Raw genomic sequence first — 18,999 nt, forward strand, 5'->3', positions numbered from 1 at the left:
CACCCAGACGTCTAAAATTTCAGTCCTGGTGCCTGTGCTGCTGGCAAGCAAGACTGGGAGCACTGTTGCTGGCAGGGTTGCCACCACTCCGGGTATTACCCGGAGACTACGGGTTTCAGCCACGCATCTCAGGGCTACAGGTTTACCTCAAAAAACTATGGGCGGCATCTCCCCCCTGCCTGGTCCCGTCAACATGACTCCGCGACATCAAATGGTGTCACGTTGCCATGCCAATGGGACGTCACGTGACGCCACGGCACCATAAGACGTCCCATTGTCATGGCAACTTGGCATCGCTGGGCGTCGCAACGTCACATTGTCATGGCAACGCGGCACCGTTTGACATCGCAGAGCCATGTTGACTGGAGCTTGCAGGGGGAGATGCCACCGCCGGAGAAGGTAAGAGATATATATAAATAAAATACATAAATTGAAACAATTTAACCGTGGTTGCTGGTCAAACTGTGGGGACAGAGGTCAGTCAGCACAATACCTATTAACCTGGCAAAAGGAAATGCAGGAGGAGCAAAGAGCCATCGGAAGCACTAGAAAGTTGGGGGAGCGCTCCGACCCTAAGCCTGCCAGTGAAACTGGAGCTGGCTTGTGGTGAGGGATGAAGGGTGAGGAGTCTATGTTTGTGTCATTGTCTGTCAGTGTGTGTGTCAGTATCACTGTTTGTCACTGGGTGTGTCACTGATACAATCTGACAGAGCCGCTCAACAAAACCACTGGCTCCTAACATTGTCAAAGTATATTTAAGCATTAGCACATAGGCCAAAATTCATCAAGTGTAGCTTCTTATATAGTGATACACAAGGATATATATTTGAACAAATTCTTGATGAAGAAAAAATGTTTCCTATCAGTCCGTTGTTATAGTTCAGAAAATGTAAAAACATATTTTAATGGGTAGAATTGCAATTAAGATGATCAATTAAACAAGACAAAGAATACAAGGCTTGATATTAAGTTAAAATAGCTGCTGGGTCACTAGGTCAGCATAGTAAAAAAAAGCAAATTAACTAAAGCGCTAAGATTTATAGCACCTAATGTAATCTTGTTTCTAGGCAGTTTGTACTGGATTAAAGTCTGTCACTAAATTTCTAGACTCATTTATAATAGCCAGAGGCAGACAGCCAGTAACAATTGGAGTGGTTGTGCCCTTTATATGGTGCTGCTTTTAAAAAAATGATATATCTGCGATGTATTGGGTGACTTTACCTGCCACTGATGCTATGTTATACTATGTGTAACCTCTCTTTTTTATAGCATTTTTGACTTTACAAAATAAGTATTCATATTTTTTTTTTTTAAGCAAACACATTTTAAGTTGATAATATAGTATTGTGGTATTGAATGTGTTATGTGAAATGTAATGACACTAATACTGTACTAATAAAGGTTTTTCTTATCCTTACAGGTATGGTTGCAAAAGTACGGCTACCTTCCAGCAACTGACCCCAGAATGTCAGTATTGCGTTCTGCAGAGACCATGCAATCAGCTATAGCTGCTATGCAGCATTTCTATGGCATTAATATTACAGGGAAAGTGGACAAATATACAATTGAGTAAGTCAATTAATTCAACTTCTACAATCACTTTTAATTTAAGACCTGCAGCAAGGCTGTAGTAATGCAAAATTATTGATATGATTATTTAATAACAGTTTTTAGCATCTTAACAGCATCTTTAACAGCATCTTCAGGAGGCTCACTTTTTTTTCTAGAAAACAAGCACTACTCTTACTTATTTCTATCTTATTAAAAATGAATACAAATTGGTTCTTGTTGGGAACACTTGATCGGTTTATTCGGTCACGTTGCTAAACACCAGGAACAGTCCCTGTAAGACAGCACTATTCCACTATATTACCTAGAGGAGATATTCTGTAATTACATACTGCTATACCGGAACAGCATCAGTGGCCATACGGCAGCTTCTGTGTGCAGAACACACAGGAGCAATACGGGCAGTATCAAAGCACACATCTAGGGTGTCAGCGGACACGGCCGTAGTAGGGGCATTCTTTTAGTTATCACAGCTTCATGCTGACAACATCATTGTAGTTGTATTGATATACCTCCATCCCCAGCTTTCAACCGATATGATCCCTGTAGGGGCAGCGACACAGGCCATTCCCCGTTCCCTATTGACACGGTCGCTGAGGGACGCTTGTGGAGTCGCCTCCTCAGCTTCTAATAGACATGATCGTATTCAGGGGCTATGATCAAGTTATCTCCCCGGTTCTAAATGAACACTATCATAATTACACCACATGATCGGCATTTAAGTACTTTAATTGCAAGCAGTGATTAATCAATTTAGCTATCAGCACATACAGTATATGGGCATATCCAGGATCAGGTTCGCTAATTTTTCCTAGCGGTTACACTTTCGGTATACTTGTCTTGATTTCAACACTATGACACTTCATTAACTACCTTAACGGAACCCATTTTGAGCTCACACCGAACTACATGTGGGGTTAAGTACATGTGGGGTTAACTCTCTTTAGCACTAGCACAGTCCTCATGGCCGTTTCGGTTTACCGAAAAATAGGCTTTTCTAGACTCATTTCAACAGCCAGCGGTAATTGTGTGTACCACAGGAGAGCAAGGGCTCTGTGTCTCTCCATTTTCAAACTACGTTGCCAAATTAACACAATCCTATTCCCTATTCCCTATTCTGGGATGTGCAGCAGCCAACATAGCTGCGTTATCCATGCGTTATCCATGCTTGGATATCTGAGACTTTGTAACATCCTTTGGCATTACTTTCTATCCATAAGTGACAATACACCAAACATTGCCATTGAATAACCGCCAGCGTATCATAAGAGAGCCAGGGCGCTGTGTCTCTTATACTACGACCTTACTGCCCAGCAATCACTGTTTTCTACAGTATTGCCAACAGTCACCATATTTGTATCACCAACTATGATTGGAAAAGATCATCTTTAGACGGACCTTATCTATATGACATAACATAGCAGGAGAGCGGCTTTAGAACAAGTGGTCTATTTGCTAAACACCACTTTTGCTCCTAAGGTCTCATACTGACCTTTGATATTATCAGGTCACAACACAGTAGGAGAGTACTGTGTTCTAGTGATTACCTCACCTAAGAGACTGTACCCACCACACTAGCTTGACTTAACTACTGTGGTTCTTAACTTTTTTTCAGCCTATTATTTTAACAAAATGTCATTAAAGTTATTTTCTTTTAACTATCTCATTATTACATTCCGGTAGTGTACCACAGAGGGATCTCTTTATCCTCGTTACACCTTCATACTCGTTCTATATTTACTCAGCAGACTCAATTTCCCAAACAGAGTCTCTGATTATTACTGCCATATTGTTTCTGCAAAGAATATTTATTTGTGTACTGTGCATGGAAATTAAGGTTTATTCATTTTTAACAGAATCCAACATTGTCATAAATCTTCTTTATAAATCTTGTTAGGATCTAAAATGAGCAGTACAGTATATTGATCAACTGTCGTACGTTCAGGACTAGTTTGAATAATACATTTTTAGAGAATACTGTATTTTGTTAATGGATTGTCGAAAAAATTGTCACGTAAGTCTAACTTGTACAGTTAAAAGATTAGGAGTGTCATGCTAGCCCATTTTTTAAAAAAAAGAGGTGTTATTCCTACTAACATCGTCTAATAACGTTAAGGCCACTTTGAAACCATCCCAACCTAATTTTAATAGTCTTTAAAACCTTTTATCAAAAAAGTTTATTAATAGTTTACAGACAAAAAACTAAAATAGGTAACATGTTAGATACAGATGTATTAAATAATTTGTAAACCTATTAAAAGTAATGCAAGTTTTGCTTTGAGAACACTGTTTGGTCATTTTGATATACTGTATATCTAGCAAACTAAATCCCACAGTAGCACTTTTTTTACAGAAAAAAACAGTCGTTTGTACCATTTTAATATGCCGTTTAAAATAAAATGTATAATACTAAAATATACATTGGTGCTAAAAATTATGATTGCGTTAAATAAAATTAAAACAAGTTTTCTGTCTTAAATATTCTGGCAGATTTCCATGGAGTTGTCTTAATGAAAATGTAATAGTTTTATGTTTTTGCTTTTTCCCCTCGCTTCATTCATTTGAAATAGTGAAATCACATTGAGGTGAGAAAATCTCTTATTGTCCCTCATAATGCATGTTACTAGTTATTAATATGTTTTTGTTATTGATGCAAATGTCACGTGGATCACATTGTGTATAGCAGGGGTTCTCAATTTCAGTCCTCAAGAACCCCCCCCACCCAACCCCTCCTCCCCCCCCACCAACAGGTCAGGTTTTCAGGATATCCCTGCTTTAGCAAAGGTAGCTCAGGTAGCAGTGATATCCTGAAAATTTGACCGGTGGTGAGGTGGGGGTGGGGGGGGGGGGGGGTGGGGGGGTGGTGGATTGAGGACTGAGTTATATACTGATATATAGGCTTCTTAACCGCTTTACTGCCGGCAATATCTGTAAGCCATTGCAAATTAGTACAGAGAACAGAAAATACATAAGGGAGCACATGGTCAGTGAACACAATTTCAAATTCCAATGCATATATAATTAACAATGCTCAATGATGGAATCGCTACCACATATACCTAAGAATCCAGGATAGATCCTAGTGGGGTTGAGCCGTACGTCCCAATAAGTGCCCCCATTACTTATTCTTTGAGTTAGCGCCCAAGTATTCCTTCACCAAAGTAGTACAGAGGCTCATTTAAAGACTAAGGAATGAGTAGCGTCAATTTCACTTCCCACATTGCAGTTATTATAATTTGCATGCAAATCCCTTACCAGTAGACACATGTGTGAAGAAGACACAAGATTTATTGTAGAACACAGGAAGGAGACATGCAAAGGCTGCCTTTCTGTCCACAGAGTAATTTATACGGCAGCTCCAAATAGTCTGCGAGCTTCCTTCTTGCTGTCAATATTATGCCTGAACTATAAAGCATTTTTTTGAGAATATCACATTGGTGGTCATTTTAATTGTTTTATGTACTGTATCAAACTTTGGAGAATGTTTTATACTTAACTATATGGTAAAGAAAAAAAAAAGTAAATAAAGGAAGTTTGCTTAAATTAATAATAAATACCAGTGAAGTAGCAATCTTTCCCAACAAAACGTAATTGTATTTTTACCTCATACAGTAGATCTGGAAGGTCCTGTGGAGCTCAACCATGATGCATCCAGCACTGGGGGGGTACTCTCTGGTTGTTGGTAAATTCAACTTTTAATAACAGTTTGTAGTAGAAAAGGTCAAATATGACTGCCAGGGTGATCAATAGAAAGCTATGACATCCATATCTGACATTGTTATTTTCTATGGGCCTGCTGGAGCAAAGGCTGAGTCAGGCAGCCATATTGGTCTTCCAGGCAAGTATTCTTGTCTGGAAGATTTAAACTGCGATGTATAGGCAACCGATGGACCCTGCATTCAGGAGCATTGCAGTTGGGCCCCCAGATTGAGCATGGTATTTTATATATATATATATATATATATATATATATATATATATATATATATATATATATATATATATATATAATGAGAGAGAAAATGCTTTAAAGGTACATTTTTATGCCATTGGTGTATCTTTTAATTAAAGTTTTATTATCTGAGAATCGTAACTATCTTTGCAATTTTCTGTTTTCAGCTGGATGAAGAAACCACGATGTGGCGTTCCTGATCAGTCAAGAATTAGTTCCAGATTTAATGTACGCCGAAAAAGATATGCCTTAACAGGGCAGAAGTGGCATCACAAACATATCACTTACAGGTAAATGGAAGAGAAACATTCAGAATTCACATGCTAAAACTGTGTTACAGAAATGCTATGAATAACAGATTTTCTAAGACCGCTGGCACATACAGTAGCTATTCTCTGCTCCTTTATACTCTTCGTATTCATAACAAAGCCCTCATATCATACATCTCTCATAGCTCATTCTGTCCATCTAACATGTCCTCAACGCCTGTTAGTCTTTCGCTTTGTGTACATCAGTGCTCTGTTATGACCTCTCCCATTCCCCCTCTTCATGCTGTTATTTGGTGATCATCATGAACTTTGTTCGCTTCAGATATAAACAGATGATGATACTTACTGTAAATACATCTATCCATCCTTAATGTTACATCTGCAATTCAGTCCCAAGTTTTTGATCGCCTCTCTGCAATGTCCTTGTAAATGGTGCTCTGTAGCTTCAATCTTAATGTGTCTAAAAAAAAGCTCCTCAATTTTTCTCCTAAAACTCGCTCAATCATCCCTTCTTCAACACAGTGTCACGGGGGACTCCAGGAGCAGGTAGGACATCGATGGCCGGAACAGCAGGGGAGGCAAAAATGGTCTGGGTCACGGGCTGAGGTCGGTGCAGGTGGCAGACAACTATTATCTGGGTCACAGGCAGGGTCCGGTGGCAAGCGACAAGCAGGATGGTTGGGGTCCCGGCAGGGGTCAGCAACAGGAGAGCAGGAACAGGGCAAGGGAGCAGGAACTGAGACTAGGGAGTCGGAACTGAGACCAGGGACTCACAAGCAGGAAATAGACAGGGGACAAGACAGTACATAGGCAAGGACCTTTAATAAGTAATCAGGACTCCACACGGAGCAGAAGCCGAATCATGGGCATAAGCATAAGGAGTCAGGACACAAAACAATGGCAAGGGAGGAACAGGAAACAGAAAACTATAAGGACAGAGGACAGGAGCACCAAGGGGAGAGAGACAGACAGAGTAACCCCAGAGAAGACAGAAACAGCAGCACACCCGGTGGACAGACAATGGAACTGTGGCTGAGAGCAGGATGTCTAGGAAGACTGACACTACTCCCCCCTCTCCGGAGCGTTCTCCGGACGATCCTCCAGGCTCTTCAGGTCAAAGGCAGACTCTGGGTGACCCACCTCTGGTGGTTTATTGATGGGCAAAGTACTTGTCCCCACAGTGATGGCACAGGAACAGCAACCACTCCATCAGGCTCTTCATAAAAATTAGTGAGGGCATTGAGTTCACTTTCCGTGGTCTCCTTTTGTGACCAACGTATCTCTTTTAGCTTTAGAATCTTTCTCCAACTTCATATTTTCCGACTCCAATTTAGCACTAAATGTCTGTTCCTTGTAACCCTTGCTCAGGTCTTGCAAAGCCTCTGCCTTGAATTCTGTCTGATGTCCGGAATCTATTGCAACTGTCGAAGTCTCTTCCTGTTTCATGGTATCATTTAAAGAGCATTTAAGACCAGCTATTTGAGTTTTCAGCTCTTGAAGCTGTCCTTTTGAGGTTGAGTTGAGTCACAATTCCACATCTCCCAGCTGACTCAGAGCAAGGCTTAAATCTGTTTCCTTTTCTTTATTTCTGACCTGCAGCTGCCAGTGTTCCTCCCGTACCTTGTCCAGCTCCAGCTGCAGCTGGGCCCTCTCATTGGCCGTGTGGTCCAGCAATTTGCAGGCATCTGCCATTTTGGCCTCATAGCGCAGTGTCAGGCCAGCCACTAGACAGACATACACCTCCTCCCACTCTTCCTTTTTGGCAAGCTGTATCTTAAGCTCAGCGATCTGCGCCTGCAGAGCTGTACGTTGCTGGGATGTATGTTCAGCTGCCAGCTTTAGGTCTTCTACTTCTATGCTTTGCTGCAAGTTCCACTCCTCAGCGAGAGACCCCTGTTTCTTGAGTGTATCCTGCAATTCTCCTCTCAGGACCTTCATCTCTTCACTGTGCTTGCTCTGAGCTTGCTTCCACGCATCCTTCATTATGTTTTGGAGCTCTCCAATTCCTTCACTAGGGTCCCAGCAGCTTGCCTTTTCCAGGTTTTTTTTCTCCTGGGTGTACTGACTGTTGGGGTTGGAACAGTGTCTCTGCTCCTCTAGCTCTTGCTTCAGTTTCTCGACCACCTCCTGCTTCCTCTCATACAGTTACCTGGCCTCTAAGCTCCTCCTCCAGAAAGGCGCTGGTTATGCTCAGTGTGCTTTCAGCTCCTCATGCTGTTCTCTGGAGATACAGTGGGTAGTTAACTGCTCCTGCAGCATTTTTACTTCATTAACAGTCTGGATACTTTCTTCCAGTAGAACTCTCTGCTTCTCCTCAGAATCCACCTGTTTCTCCTTGGCGTCCTGCAGACTCACACGCAGTTGTTGCAGCTGGCTCTCAGCTTGTGTGTGCTGCTAGGGGAGACACATTCTTCTTGCAGCACTCTCTCTGCATTCTGCAGTGCTGCATGTACGTCTAACTTTTCCTGGGCCAATTGTTTCTTTACTTTTGGTGCTTGGTGATGCTTCTCAGTCTCTCCACTGTCCTGAATAGTCAGATTCCAAACCTCTTCTTTCATGTTTATGTTCTTTTTCTTTACTGACTCTATGTCCCTTAGGACCGTCTCATAGGGATCCCTCAATGTACACAGCTCTGTGTTTAGACCGTGGCCTTCCTGGTGAGACTGTTTCAGCTTGGTACTAAGCCTGTGACCTTCTTTCTGAGACGCTTCCAGAGCCACGTCAATTTGATCCATGAAACGCTGGTCCTGGGCAGAATCAGCATATGCCTTCTCCAGCTTACTTGCCAAGATCACCCTGTCACTCTGCAACTGATCCTTTTCTTTCTCCTGGAGTACGCACTTAGCAATTGCTGTGGACAGACACTTTTGTAGTGCAGCCTTGGCCTCTTGCTCATTATCAAGTCGTCCATAGAGGCAATCAATCTCATTACATGCAGATTGAAGTGCCTAAGTCAAGGCATCTTTACCTTGGCTATAGGCACCCGTTTTTCTTTTCCACTACCCCTGGAACGATTCTGTAAGTTTCCTTAGGTTGCAGCATATCTCTGTTCCCTTCTAATGCAGGCTTTTATGAGGTTGAAGGATCATCCTTAATTCCTTCTGCAGTTTCCACTATAACCAGAGAAGCTTTCTTCTTTTCCTTTCTCTTTGCCTTGAGAAGCTCTGAAGAATCAGTGGTGCTGTTTTCACATTTATTGCTCAAGACTTTGTTTTCAAAGTGGGACCCATAGTTCCAGACATAGGGAAATCATGCTCCCCAAGAAAACTAGTAAAGAGGAAATATATTTTTAAAGCAGAAGCATAGGAATGAACAACAGAAATAGACATAAACAGAGAGACAAAAAGATAGGAGAGTTGACTTTTAGATTTGATACCTTAGCATAAGTGATAGAAATATCATAATTGCAGGGGAAACCACAGACAAAAATACAAACAATGGAAATACTTTTGTCTTTTCGAAATGGAACCCTGTAAAACAGCAGTATATAGCGAGCAGTACAAAGTAACCAAAGAAAATCAAGTTTGTCTTTGAAGTAGAAGTTGAGAATCTGCAGTGAAAGGCAAGCTGTTTCTTGAAAATGGAAAAATGAGAATTAGCAAGGGCTAAACCAGGCACTACAAAACAAAACCTCAAAGAAAGGTGCACTCGTCTCTGCAGCAACAGTTCTAGCTTCAACAGAAACCTTTTTTAATACATAAATCTTCCCTATCTGTACAGGGGGTGCAGTGGTGGGTTTGCTTTGGGAAAACTTTAAAAAAAAACCTTTTCAGCTGGAATTCCAACAAAAAGAAAAAGGGAACTCTTCTCAGGGACAAAAATCAGGATATAACAAACCCTGCAGAAAAACGTGAAGCAAGCACAATTTCCAAACATCAAGAGAGTACTTATCTTCAACCCAATACAAGCGGGAAGGGTCTGCTGAAGCAGGCAGGTGATGGATCCGTTACAGCGAGGTCCAGAAGTAGCCTTTGTTTTCTGTCATGGGGGACTCCAGGAGCAGGTAGGACCTCAATGGCTGGGACAGCAGGTTAGGCCAAAATTGTATAGGTCACGGGCTGAGATCAGTGGCAGGGGGCAGGCAAGAATCGTCGGGTCACAGGCAGGGTTCGGTGGCAGGCGGCAAGCAGGATCGTCGGGATCAGGGCAGGGGTCGGTGGCAGGTGGCAAGCAGGATCGACCGGGTCCTGACAGGGGTCGGCAGCAGGAGGGCAGGAACAGGGCAGGGGAGCAGGAACTGAGACTAGGGAGCTGGAACTGAGACCAGGAACTCACAAGCAGGAAACAGACAGGGTACAAGCCAGTACATAGGCAAGGACATTTAATAAGTAATCAGGACTCCACACGGAGCATAAGTAGAAGCATGGGCATGGGCATAAGCATAAGGAGTCAGGAAACAAACCAAAGGCAAGGGAGAAACAGGAAACTATAAGGACAGAGGACAGGAGCACCAGAAACAGCAGCACACCCAGTGGACAGACAAGGAAACTTTGGCTGGGAGCAGGATGACTAGGAAGACTCTGTGTAAGAGATGTGTGCAGAGGTAAGCAAATGGAGCCTGTTTTAAGGTGAAATTATATCTTGGCTTTATTGAACCTGTTCCTTTATCCAGGCAAAACATACAAAAACAACAAAATAACAAACCCTATCCCTTTGTATGGGCTAACTTACTTCCCCAGATCTTATGTGCAGGACTGGAGGGATTTTCCCATTATCAGCCTATCACCCCAAAGTCTCAGGACGTACCTTAAGCACGTGGCCCTCTATGTCAGTCACTGGCAGGTTCCTGGGTCCTCTGTGTCCAGGAAATATACTGTAGATCTTTGGGTGTCTTGAGCTCAGCACAGCCTTTGTGCTCAAGACAGTGTCTGCGTGCAGGCTTCTCTGTTCTTCTGCCAGCCCAAATGTGAGCTAATGAATCTCTCCTGTTTCTCACATCAGGCTTTTCAAAGAGTACTAATGAGTCAGGTGGAGTCTGGTTTATTGCCTGTGTGCAATTAACCAGCACACTGTTGGATATAGAGGAAGTTTCTCTCAAACAGTGATAAGTCCCTGTTACACTTGGACACACCATAAACAGCATCACAAACATGTATCCAGTCATCAAAGCACATTGCTTAGGTGTTGCATTTAAATTCCCCTTCTCTTTCTCCATTCACAATCAAGCTAAGACTTAATTCTAGTGTTCTTCCTCTACAACATTGCCATGATCCGCCCTTTCCTCCATCACTAATATAACTCTAATTCATACCATTATTAGTTCCTGTCTTGACTATTGTAATCTACTACTTATGTGTCTCCCTGCCTGACAACTCTTTCTCTTCCAATCTATTCAAAATGCGGCAGCTGCAGTAGAATAATTTCACTCACACGACAGTGTCTTCTCATATCCTCCTTAAATCTGTCTCCTGGCTGCCCACCAAATTCTAGATCGCTTACAAATTTATCTTCCTCACCTTCAAGGCTCTACACTCTTATGCCCTTCCCTATATCTCAGCTTTAATTTCTTTCTAAACTCCTGCTCATCTCCTGCTCTGTGCTTTTGTATGTCTATTTTCTACCCTTTAGCTTCACTTCTCGCTCACTTAAAAACACACCTTCTGAATGAAGCATTTCAATAGCCTTGACTCATGACCAATCTCTGCATTCCCACAAGTACACTTGATCAGGTACTGCAATCCACTGCAGTTACTCCTACCACTACTGTCTAGGCATGTCGCCCATCATACCCCTTAGATTGTAAGCTATCCAGGGCCAGCATACCTTTTCCTATTGCATGCTTTTATATGTAAAAAGAATGCGTATTTCAGAGGCGCCTGAAGGTAAAAGGATATATATCAAACCAGTTGGAATGCCAGGATTAGGCTCCAGTTGTGCTTAAAGAGAAATAAAAACACAATACATAGCGTAATACTGTATGGTGAAAAGACAAACAACATATAATACACACACATATATAACTAATGACTATCAGCTGAGATCAACAGGTGAAAGATTGATTAAAAAACATTTAATAAAACATATACTAAAACAATGGACATATGAAAAATAAAAAATTATATTATTGGAAGGACAATAAAATTGAAGGACCAACACACTGCTGCAACAGGTGGACTGCCCACTCACCGGACAGAAGATGTAAACAGGCGGTGGATAATTTTGAGAGTATCCCCTCTCTGCTGCTCACACAGCCACTGCACCCGGTCGGGTCTGTAGGTGCAGAGTTGCACACACCAGCCGGCGTGTGTGCGTCTAGCCTCTCTCGACACTCAGTGGAAGACGTGTAGATAGCATCAGATTTACCACAGCAGATTCGCTTGAAGTAATACCATAAGCGTCAGCTTGTACCAGCTGATTCGCCACCGGATCCGCTCGGGAAAATGGAAATAGACCTGATGCCGCAGTAGAAGTCCTAAAAAGCCACCGGCGTTTCGAAAGCGTGCTGCTTTCTTCCTCAGGGGTTCTACAATAGTGTCCAATAATGTCCGTTAAATAGGAGTCCAAATTGTTTTCGTATATGTTTTATTAAATGTTTTTTAATCAATCTTTCACCTTTTGATCTCAGCTGATAGTCATTAGTTATATATGGTGTGTGTATTATACTGCACCGACACACTTTATTCGAGCAAATACCCGGTATGTACCTGGCAGATACCTGGAATGCGCCGCTCCTCACCTCTGACAAGCCCCGTTGCATTTGCCTTCCCAGCCTGGGTTCATGCCTGGCTGATGGGCGGCTGATCTGTTAAATGATAATGATTAGGATTTAATAGGCTGCAATGCTTCGCGTGCCTACCAGATGGCATAAATTCATGAATTGTAATGCAGTATATATATATATACTGTGCAGTATTGCAGCCAGCAGGAATAAAATGCTTCAATCCCTGCCTGGAAAATACCTCAATGCACTCGGGCAGAAAACAGTCACAAACCTCAATACACCCGGGTATACCCGAATTCGTGGGACTAGCCGAGCTCGAATAAAGTGTGTCGCCAGTGTATGTTGTTTGTCTTTTCACCATACAGTATTACGCTATGTATTGTGTTTTTATTTCTCTTTAAGCACAACCCTTCCGTCTGGAGCCTAATCCTGGCATTCCAACTGGTTTGATATATATCCTTTTACCTTCAGGCGCCTCTGAAATATGCATTCTTTTTCCTTGTTACCATCCTGACCAGGGGGTCAGTTGTAGTATTTTAGGCAGCCCCTTATATGTGGATAAACATTCCCATTTAAGGTTTCATATTGTGTTTTTGCCTTATTTATCTAGTCAGCGCTACCTGTTCTGTTTTTGTATGCTTTTATATGTGATGCACTTGCTGTATTATATTTTCCTCTACTTGAATGTCCATTTTGTTAAGCGCTGTGTGCATTGTTTGCACTATATAGAAAAATATACATACACATTATTATTATTATTATTGTTTATTTGTAAAGCGCCAACTTATTCCGCTGTGCAGTACAATGGGGGTCCAGAGTTAGGTATATTACAGAAACATCAAGTTACATTCAGGTGAGGACAAACATGCACAAACAGATACAAGGAGGTAATAAGGGCCTTGCTTGTGAGAGCTTACAATCAAAAGAGAATGAGGGACAATGTTGAAACAAGAAGGTAAGAGAAGAGTGTGATCAACAGTGTCAAAAGCAGCAGAGAGATCCAGGAGAATTAGTGAGGAGAAATGCTCCTTAGACCTGTTAGTAGGTAATTTGCCACTTTTGTTAGTGCTGTCTTGGTGGAGTATAGAGGACGGAAATCAGATTAAAGAGAGCCAGCAGGGCTTTGGAGAAGAGAAAATGAGTCGGTGGTTGTATACAAGTCGCTCACGTAGCTTGGAGGCAAAGGGGAGAAGAGAGAGGGGGCAGTAGTTAGAGGGGGAGGATGAGTCAAGTCAGGGTGTCTTGAGAATGGGCATGATGAGTGCTTGTATGAAAGAAGATGGGAATGTGCCAGAGGCGAGAGAGCGGTTAAAAAGGAGTGTTAGGGTGGGGCTTAGTGTGCCAAAAAGGGTGCAGAGGAGATGTGAGGGAATAGGATCATGGGGGCAAAATGTAGGGTGAGATAATGAGAAGAGCATTGAGACCTCATCCTCGGTCACAGGGGAAAATGAGCTCAGAGTGGATTTAGGCATGCAAGGAGAGATAGGTGTTGCATGTGGAGTTTTACATGAAGCAATGTCATGTCGGATGGACTAAATCTTGTCTGTAAAGTTGGTGGTGAGGTTTCGGGCCATGAGGGTAGAAGATTGCAGGTATAGTTAAACAGAGAAGGGAGTTAAAGATGGCAAATAAGTGTTGAGGGTTGGAGGACAAAGTTTGTATGAGTGAAGAGAAGTAGGTTTGCTTGGCAAGGAAGAGGGCAGTGTTATAAGAGGAGAGCATACATTTATAGTGAAGGAAGTCTGCTTTTGAGTGGCATTTCCTCCAGAAGTGTTCTGCAGTGCAAGAGCACTTTTTTGAGGTAGCAGGTCAAAGGTGTGTGCCACAGTTATGGCTTGGATTGTTGGGTGACATGTGGTGGCGGGATCAGTCTTGTCTAAGGCTGATGTGCGTATGCTGTTGCATAGAGAGGTTGATATGTTGGGACAGAAAATAGTAGAGTTGGGAGAGAGGAGATGTTGTAGAGATGTTGAAAATGGAAGGATATGTAGGTTTCTGTATGTGGAAGTAGGTGTGGAAGGTGTCGTTGAGCCCTTTGTAAATCATTACTAGGGTTTTATATTTAATTCTAGAGGCTATGGGAAGCCTGTCTAGGTATATTAGTAGTGGAGCGATGAGTGAGGCAGATGAGTTTAGTAGCAGCATTTTGGATGGATTGGAGTTGGGAGAGGCGGACAAAGGGAATGCCAACTAAGAGAAGATTGCAGTAATCGAAGCGGAACATGAAGGAGTGGATTAGGATTTTAGTTGCATAATAAGTGAGAAAATTGCATATCTTGGCGATATTTCGTAGGTGGAAATGGCAGGACTTTATAAGGAACTGAATGTGAGGAATGATCAGAGAGAGTACAAGGCATGTTAGAGCAGTTAGAGACAGAGCAGAAGCGGGAGTAAACCAGGTCAATGGAGTAGCTATTGCAGTGAATAGGAGAGGTGGTTGACTGGAAGAGACTATAGGAAGAGTTTAGAGATATAATATGGGCAGCTGATGGGGCAGTGGGCTTGTCAATAGGTATGCTAAAGTCTCCCAGTATGACAGTAGGTGTGTCGGAAGTGAGGGAGCCAGGCTGCAAAGTTGTCAAGAAATTGGGATGTACGTCCAATGGGACGATAGATGACAGTGACACAGAGGGAGATGGGGGGGAAGGAGGGTGAGACGGACAGCTTGGACTTCCAAGGATGTGAGGGAGGGAAATGGGGGTATGACATGAAATGTGCATGAAAGTAGTATGCCAACTCCTCTGCCCTTTCTATTCCTTGTCCGGGTGTGTGGCTGAGTTAGATACCACCGTGCAGTGGGAGAGGTGGTGTCTGAGCGGGTGAGCCAGGTTTCTGTAATGGCTAGAAGGTGGAGTGTTGGAAATGAATAGGTCTTGCATTGTCGTGAGTTTGTTGCAGACAGATCGTGCGACCCATAGGACACAGGAAAAGGAAAGGGAGGGGAGACGTGTAATGTACATCTACAGTGTCTATGATTTCCAAGAAATACAACATAATGTTTTTTAATTAAACTGCTGTTTAGTAAAGGTTATCTTTAATGTTAGATGGTTATTCTTGCTTTTACAGAAACATTTTTGGAATGTACACGTATGTGACATTTGTCATTTAAAATACTATACTGATAATTCAATTTAAATAAGTTAAATGTTTGCAACATACATGCTTAAAATGGCAACACATATGCCCAGATACATCAAGTAGTGATAAGGAAAACTGGAGATGGTATCTCCAAAATGTACTAATTTTTGTGAATAGCATCTCCAGTTTTCTTTACCAGTGCTTGATGTATCTGGGCATATGTGTTGCCATTTTAAGGCAACACACACCTATGTTTTAAAACGACATGCTTCAAAATTATGCTTTCCATGTGGGCCACAAGCCTTATTATTACTCAATGAATTTATATTTCAAGTGGGTACCATTTTAATAAAAATGAATTTCAGATTGTATTCTTAAAAAAACGTTACTGAGAGTGACGGCAAATCTAGGATGTAAGATATGGGGTTCATTTCAATTGTTTAGAAAAGTGTGTCTAGGTCTGCTTTCTGTGATCTACAGCAGGGGTGCGCAAACTCCTAGGGGTTGCGAGATTTTCAAGGCGTGGGGGCGGAAGGCAGCAGTTACAGAGGTCCCGTGCTCTCCCCCAATGCATTTAAATAAAATGCCGGGGGACCGCGCGACACCTCTGTAAGTTTCCTTACCTTGGCTTACCACGCGATGTTGCATTGCCATGGCAACATGATATCAATGACGCTGCGGCATCATTTGACGCCGAAGCAAAGGGGGGAGGGGGCATGAGCAGGGTTGGGGACAGCATGCAGTGGGAAACGTTTGCGCACCCATGATCTCCAGTACCACCTTCTTGTTTTGGTGTCTTCTTTTAATCATTCTTGTGCTTATTTCATTGGTCCACTTTGTGAAAGGACTCTTCTACTGTACCGTACTGCCCACAACCCTTCCTTCTTCAGGTATCTTTATACAGTACCACATTCCTTTCAATAAATGAGGCAGTGAAGACAGCCATCCAAACAGTAGACTTGTGCATCAGTTGACTGGCAAAGATGATATCATGCGCAGAGAACTTGGTACAATACTTTCTTGGCTGTCAGCAGCAGTATCCAAACAGGTTCAGAGAATACAACCACTGAACTGTTTTTAAAATCTCTGTCCCTTTTTATAAAGTTTGATGATGCTCATATTCTACTATTTTACCTGCCATTTAAACTTGACTCCATTGATTTTTATGCTAAAAGTATAAATGTACTGTACATTTAGAGCGTATAATATGGATACATATGAGGTACTGTATAGTAGTTACATTAGGTAGTAAGATAATGTAGTTGGCAAGAAAAATATAGAAAATATGAATCCAAGATAACAAAAATATCTTATAGTAAAGTATAACAATACATATAACCATGTCTTACTTTATCACCTGAAAAACAATAATTTGTAGAAAATCACATTTCCACCCACCTTAAAATGCCAAATCAGTGTTCACTTTGAAACAAGATATTATTAAAAAGGCTCTCTTGGACAGCATACCCAATTTGAATTATTACTTTTGTGCTTGCTTGTAAGGCTCCAAGTTATGCCTTTGCCTGTGTTATTCTCATTTACAGATCAGTAATGTGATATATTTTTTTGTATAGCATTGCCACAGACTTTTAAAGTCAGGTGCTTTAAACACAAAAAAAAATGAATTGCAGCTTTCAAGTTAATTGCATTCAATAAACTAAAGTAGCCTGTAAGTCATTTCATAGGACAGTATTATCCGAATTACAATTGCTTAGCTGGTCTTTAATGATAAGCATATACTGTACAAATGGCAAAACTTCTGATCACAGACTCATTATCCTTTAACACTGTTGCTTAGAATTCCCATTATCAGTCTTTCATGAATTTCCAAGGGCACCGTTTCACATATAGTCAATATAGTGTCAGCCTTCGGAAAGGACACGTTTCTAGGTTAGATACAGTAATTACATTTTCCACTAGAATTAGCACTAACTTTATCATTTTCACCTGTGACCTCAAGGTCCTTCGGTCTTAAGAATCAGTTAAGAAAAAAAAAGACAACATTATTCTGCATGATAAGACACAATTGCTTTGTCCAGATTGAGAAAATTCAAAAATTGTCATTACATTCATCCATCATTTTCCAGCCCAGTGAGTGGAATAGTAATGATACTAGCTTTGCACTTACCATGTGTTTGCTATACTAGATTTTACATTGGGAAGTCCAATTTCTACCCTCGTTGTTACCTACAAAATGATAATAAGGAATACAAACTTGAATTGATCACGTAAGCTTATGCAACCCCATTCTGATCTCATCTCTTCTACTCATGTCATTTTTTCCTATTTTTCATACATTTCCGACTCATGCCCTCTACAGTGTTTCTTTGTGCCGTGCTATACTTCAATTCACCTCATGCTCCCCTCCCCTCTCCTCACTTTTCCCTACCAAGTCTCTCTTTATGGTCTCTTACTGCCCCTATTTAGATTATGTAAAGCTGTTTTCCTTTTACTATGCAATATTTGAGTTAATACGATGTAGCCAGTAACCCTCCAGTCTCCCCGTGCTCCCGGTTCCCCCCCCTCTCCTTACCATCAGAGATGTGCGGGAGGGTGACGGAGTCGCTGGCGGTTCCCTCCGCAGGGCGCGCCATGTTGGTGTATGCACGCGTGGCGAGAGTTGCGCATGTGCGGAAGTGGTGAGGAGCTGCCGAGTGGTTGCGCATGAGCAGGGCAACTCCGCGGCGGCCATTTCAGGGGGGCACGAGTGCACGCTGCAGAGCGGCAGCCATTAGAGTGAGAGCATGAGGCTCCCTATGTTAAAGGCTGCAGATAGAACTACAAGCCCCATGATGCTCAGGGGCAGTGACACCACCTGACACCAGGGAGCCAGTAGGGCTGCAGGATTCTGCTGGAATGCTGAAAGAGGAAGCAGTCAGTAAAGACCAGGAGCCTGAAGTTGCAGGTTAGGTCCATGGAGCAGTGCTCCAGGGACTAGGGCAGAGGTCAAAACCCCAGGGCCCAGTTAGTTCCCTGAGTCACTGTAGAGGTGCTGAGAGGGCTGTATAGGGAAAGCCTTATTGCTGGGACCTTTTCACATAGCTTGAGAGAGGTTATGCTGCAGGACATTGCCTGATTGCCAGTGCAGCCTGAGGGCTGGCAGAATATCTGACTCCATAGCAGAGACAGTGTGCCGAGGATCATCCGGCTGGGGATCCCTCCCCTGTGGAGTCAGCGTTTGCATCCATTTCTGCAGAGAGCAGCTCAGTGCGGCATGGGATCACGTGGCGGTGTTGCAGAGTCAGCAAGGATTCTCCTGGTTAGGATCTTTACCAGGAAGGTATTATATTTAAGTGCACCAAGGGGCACCAACACAGGGAAGGTGGACACTAAGAGGTTAAGTGCCCTGGCACAGTGGTACACAAGGGACTAAGGTGATACAGGACTGTGTATAAGCACATACCTCATTCCATATGGTGATGATATATATGCTGTGTCTGCAGAGTGATGCTATGTTGGTTATTTACTAA

General features: G+C 42.4%; 1 protein-coding gene across 2 annotated transcripts in view; it reads left to right on the plus strand.

The window, feature by feature from the left end:
- Positions 1-18,999, plus strand: part of MMP16 (matrix metallopeptidase 16) — a 248,253-nt gene that overhangs the window by 108,639 nt on the left and 120,615 nt on the right. For both annotated transcript variants that reach the window (XM_075582964.1, XM_075582963.1), the window contains exons 2-3: positions 1,421-1,569; positions 5,689-5,811. In XM_075582964.1, the coding sequence (XP_075439079.1) occupies positions 1,421-1,569; positions 5,689-5,811 (272 nt within the window). The remainder of the gene's footprint in view (positions 1-1,420; positions 1,570-5,688; positions 5,812-18,999) is intronic.

Source organism: Ascaphus truei, chromosome 2 (assembly GCF_040206685.1).
Source record: "Ascaphus truei isolate aAscTru1 chromosome 2, aAscTru1.hap1, whole genome shotgun sequence".
NCBI lineage: Eukaryota > Metazoa > Chordata > Amphibia > Anura > Ascaphidae > Ascaphus > Ascaphus truei.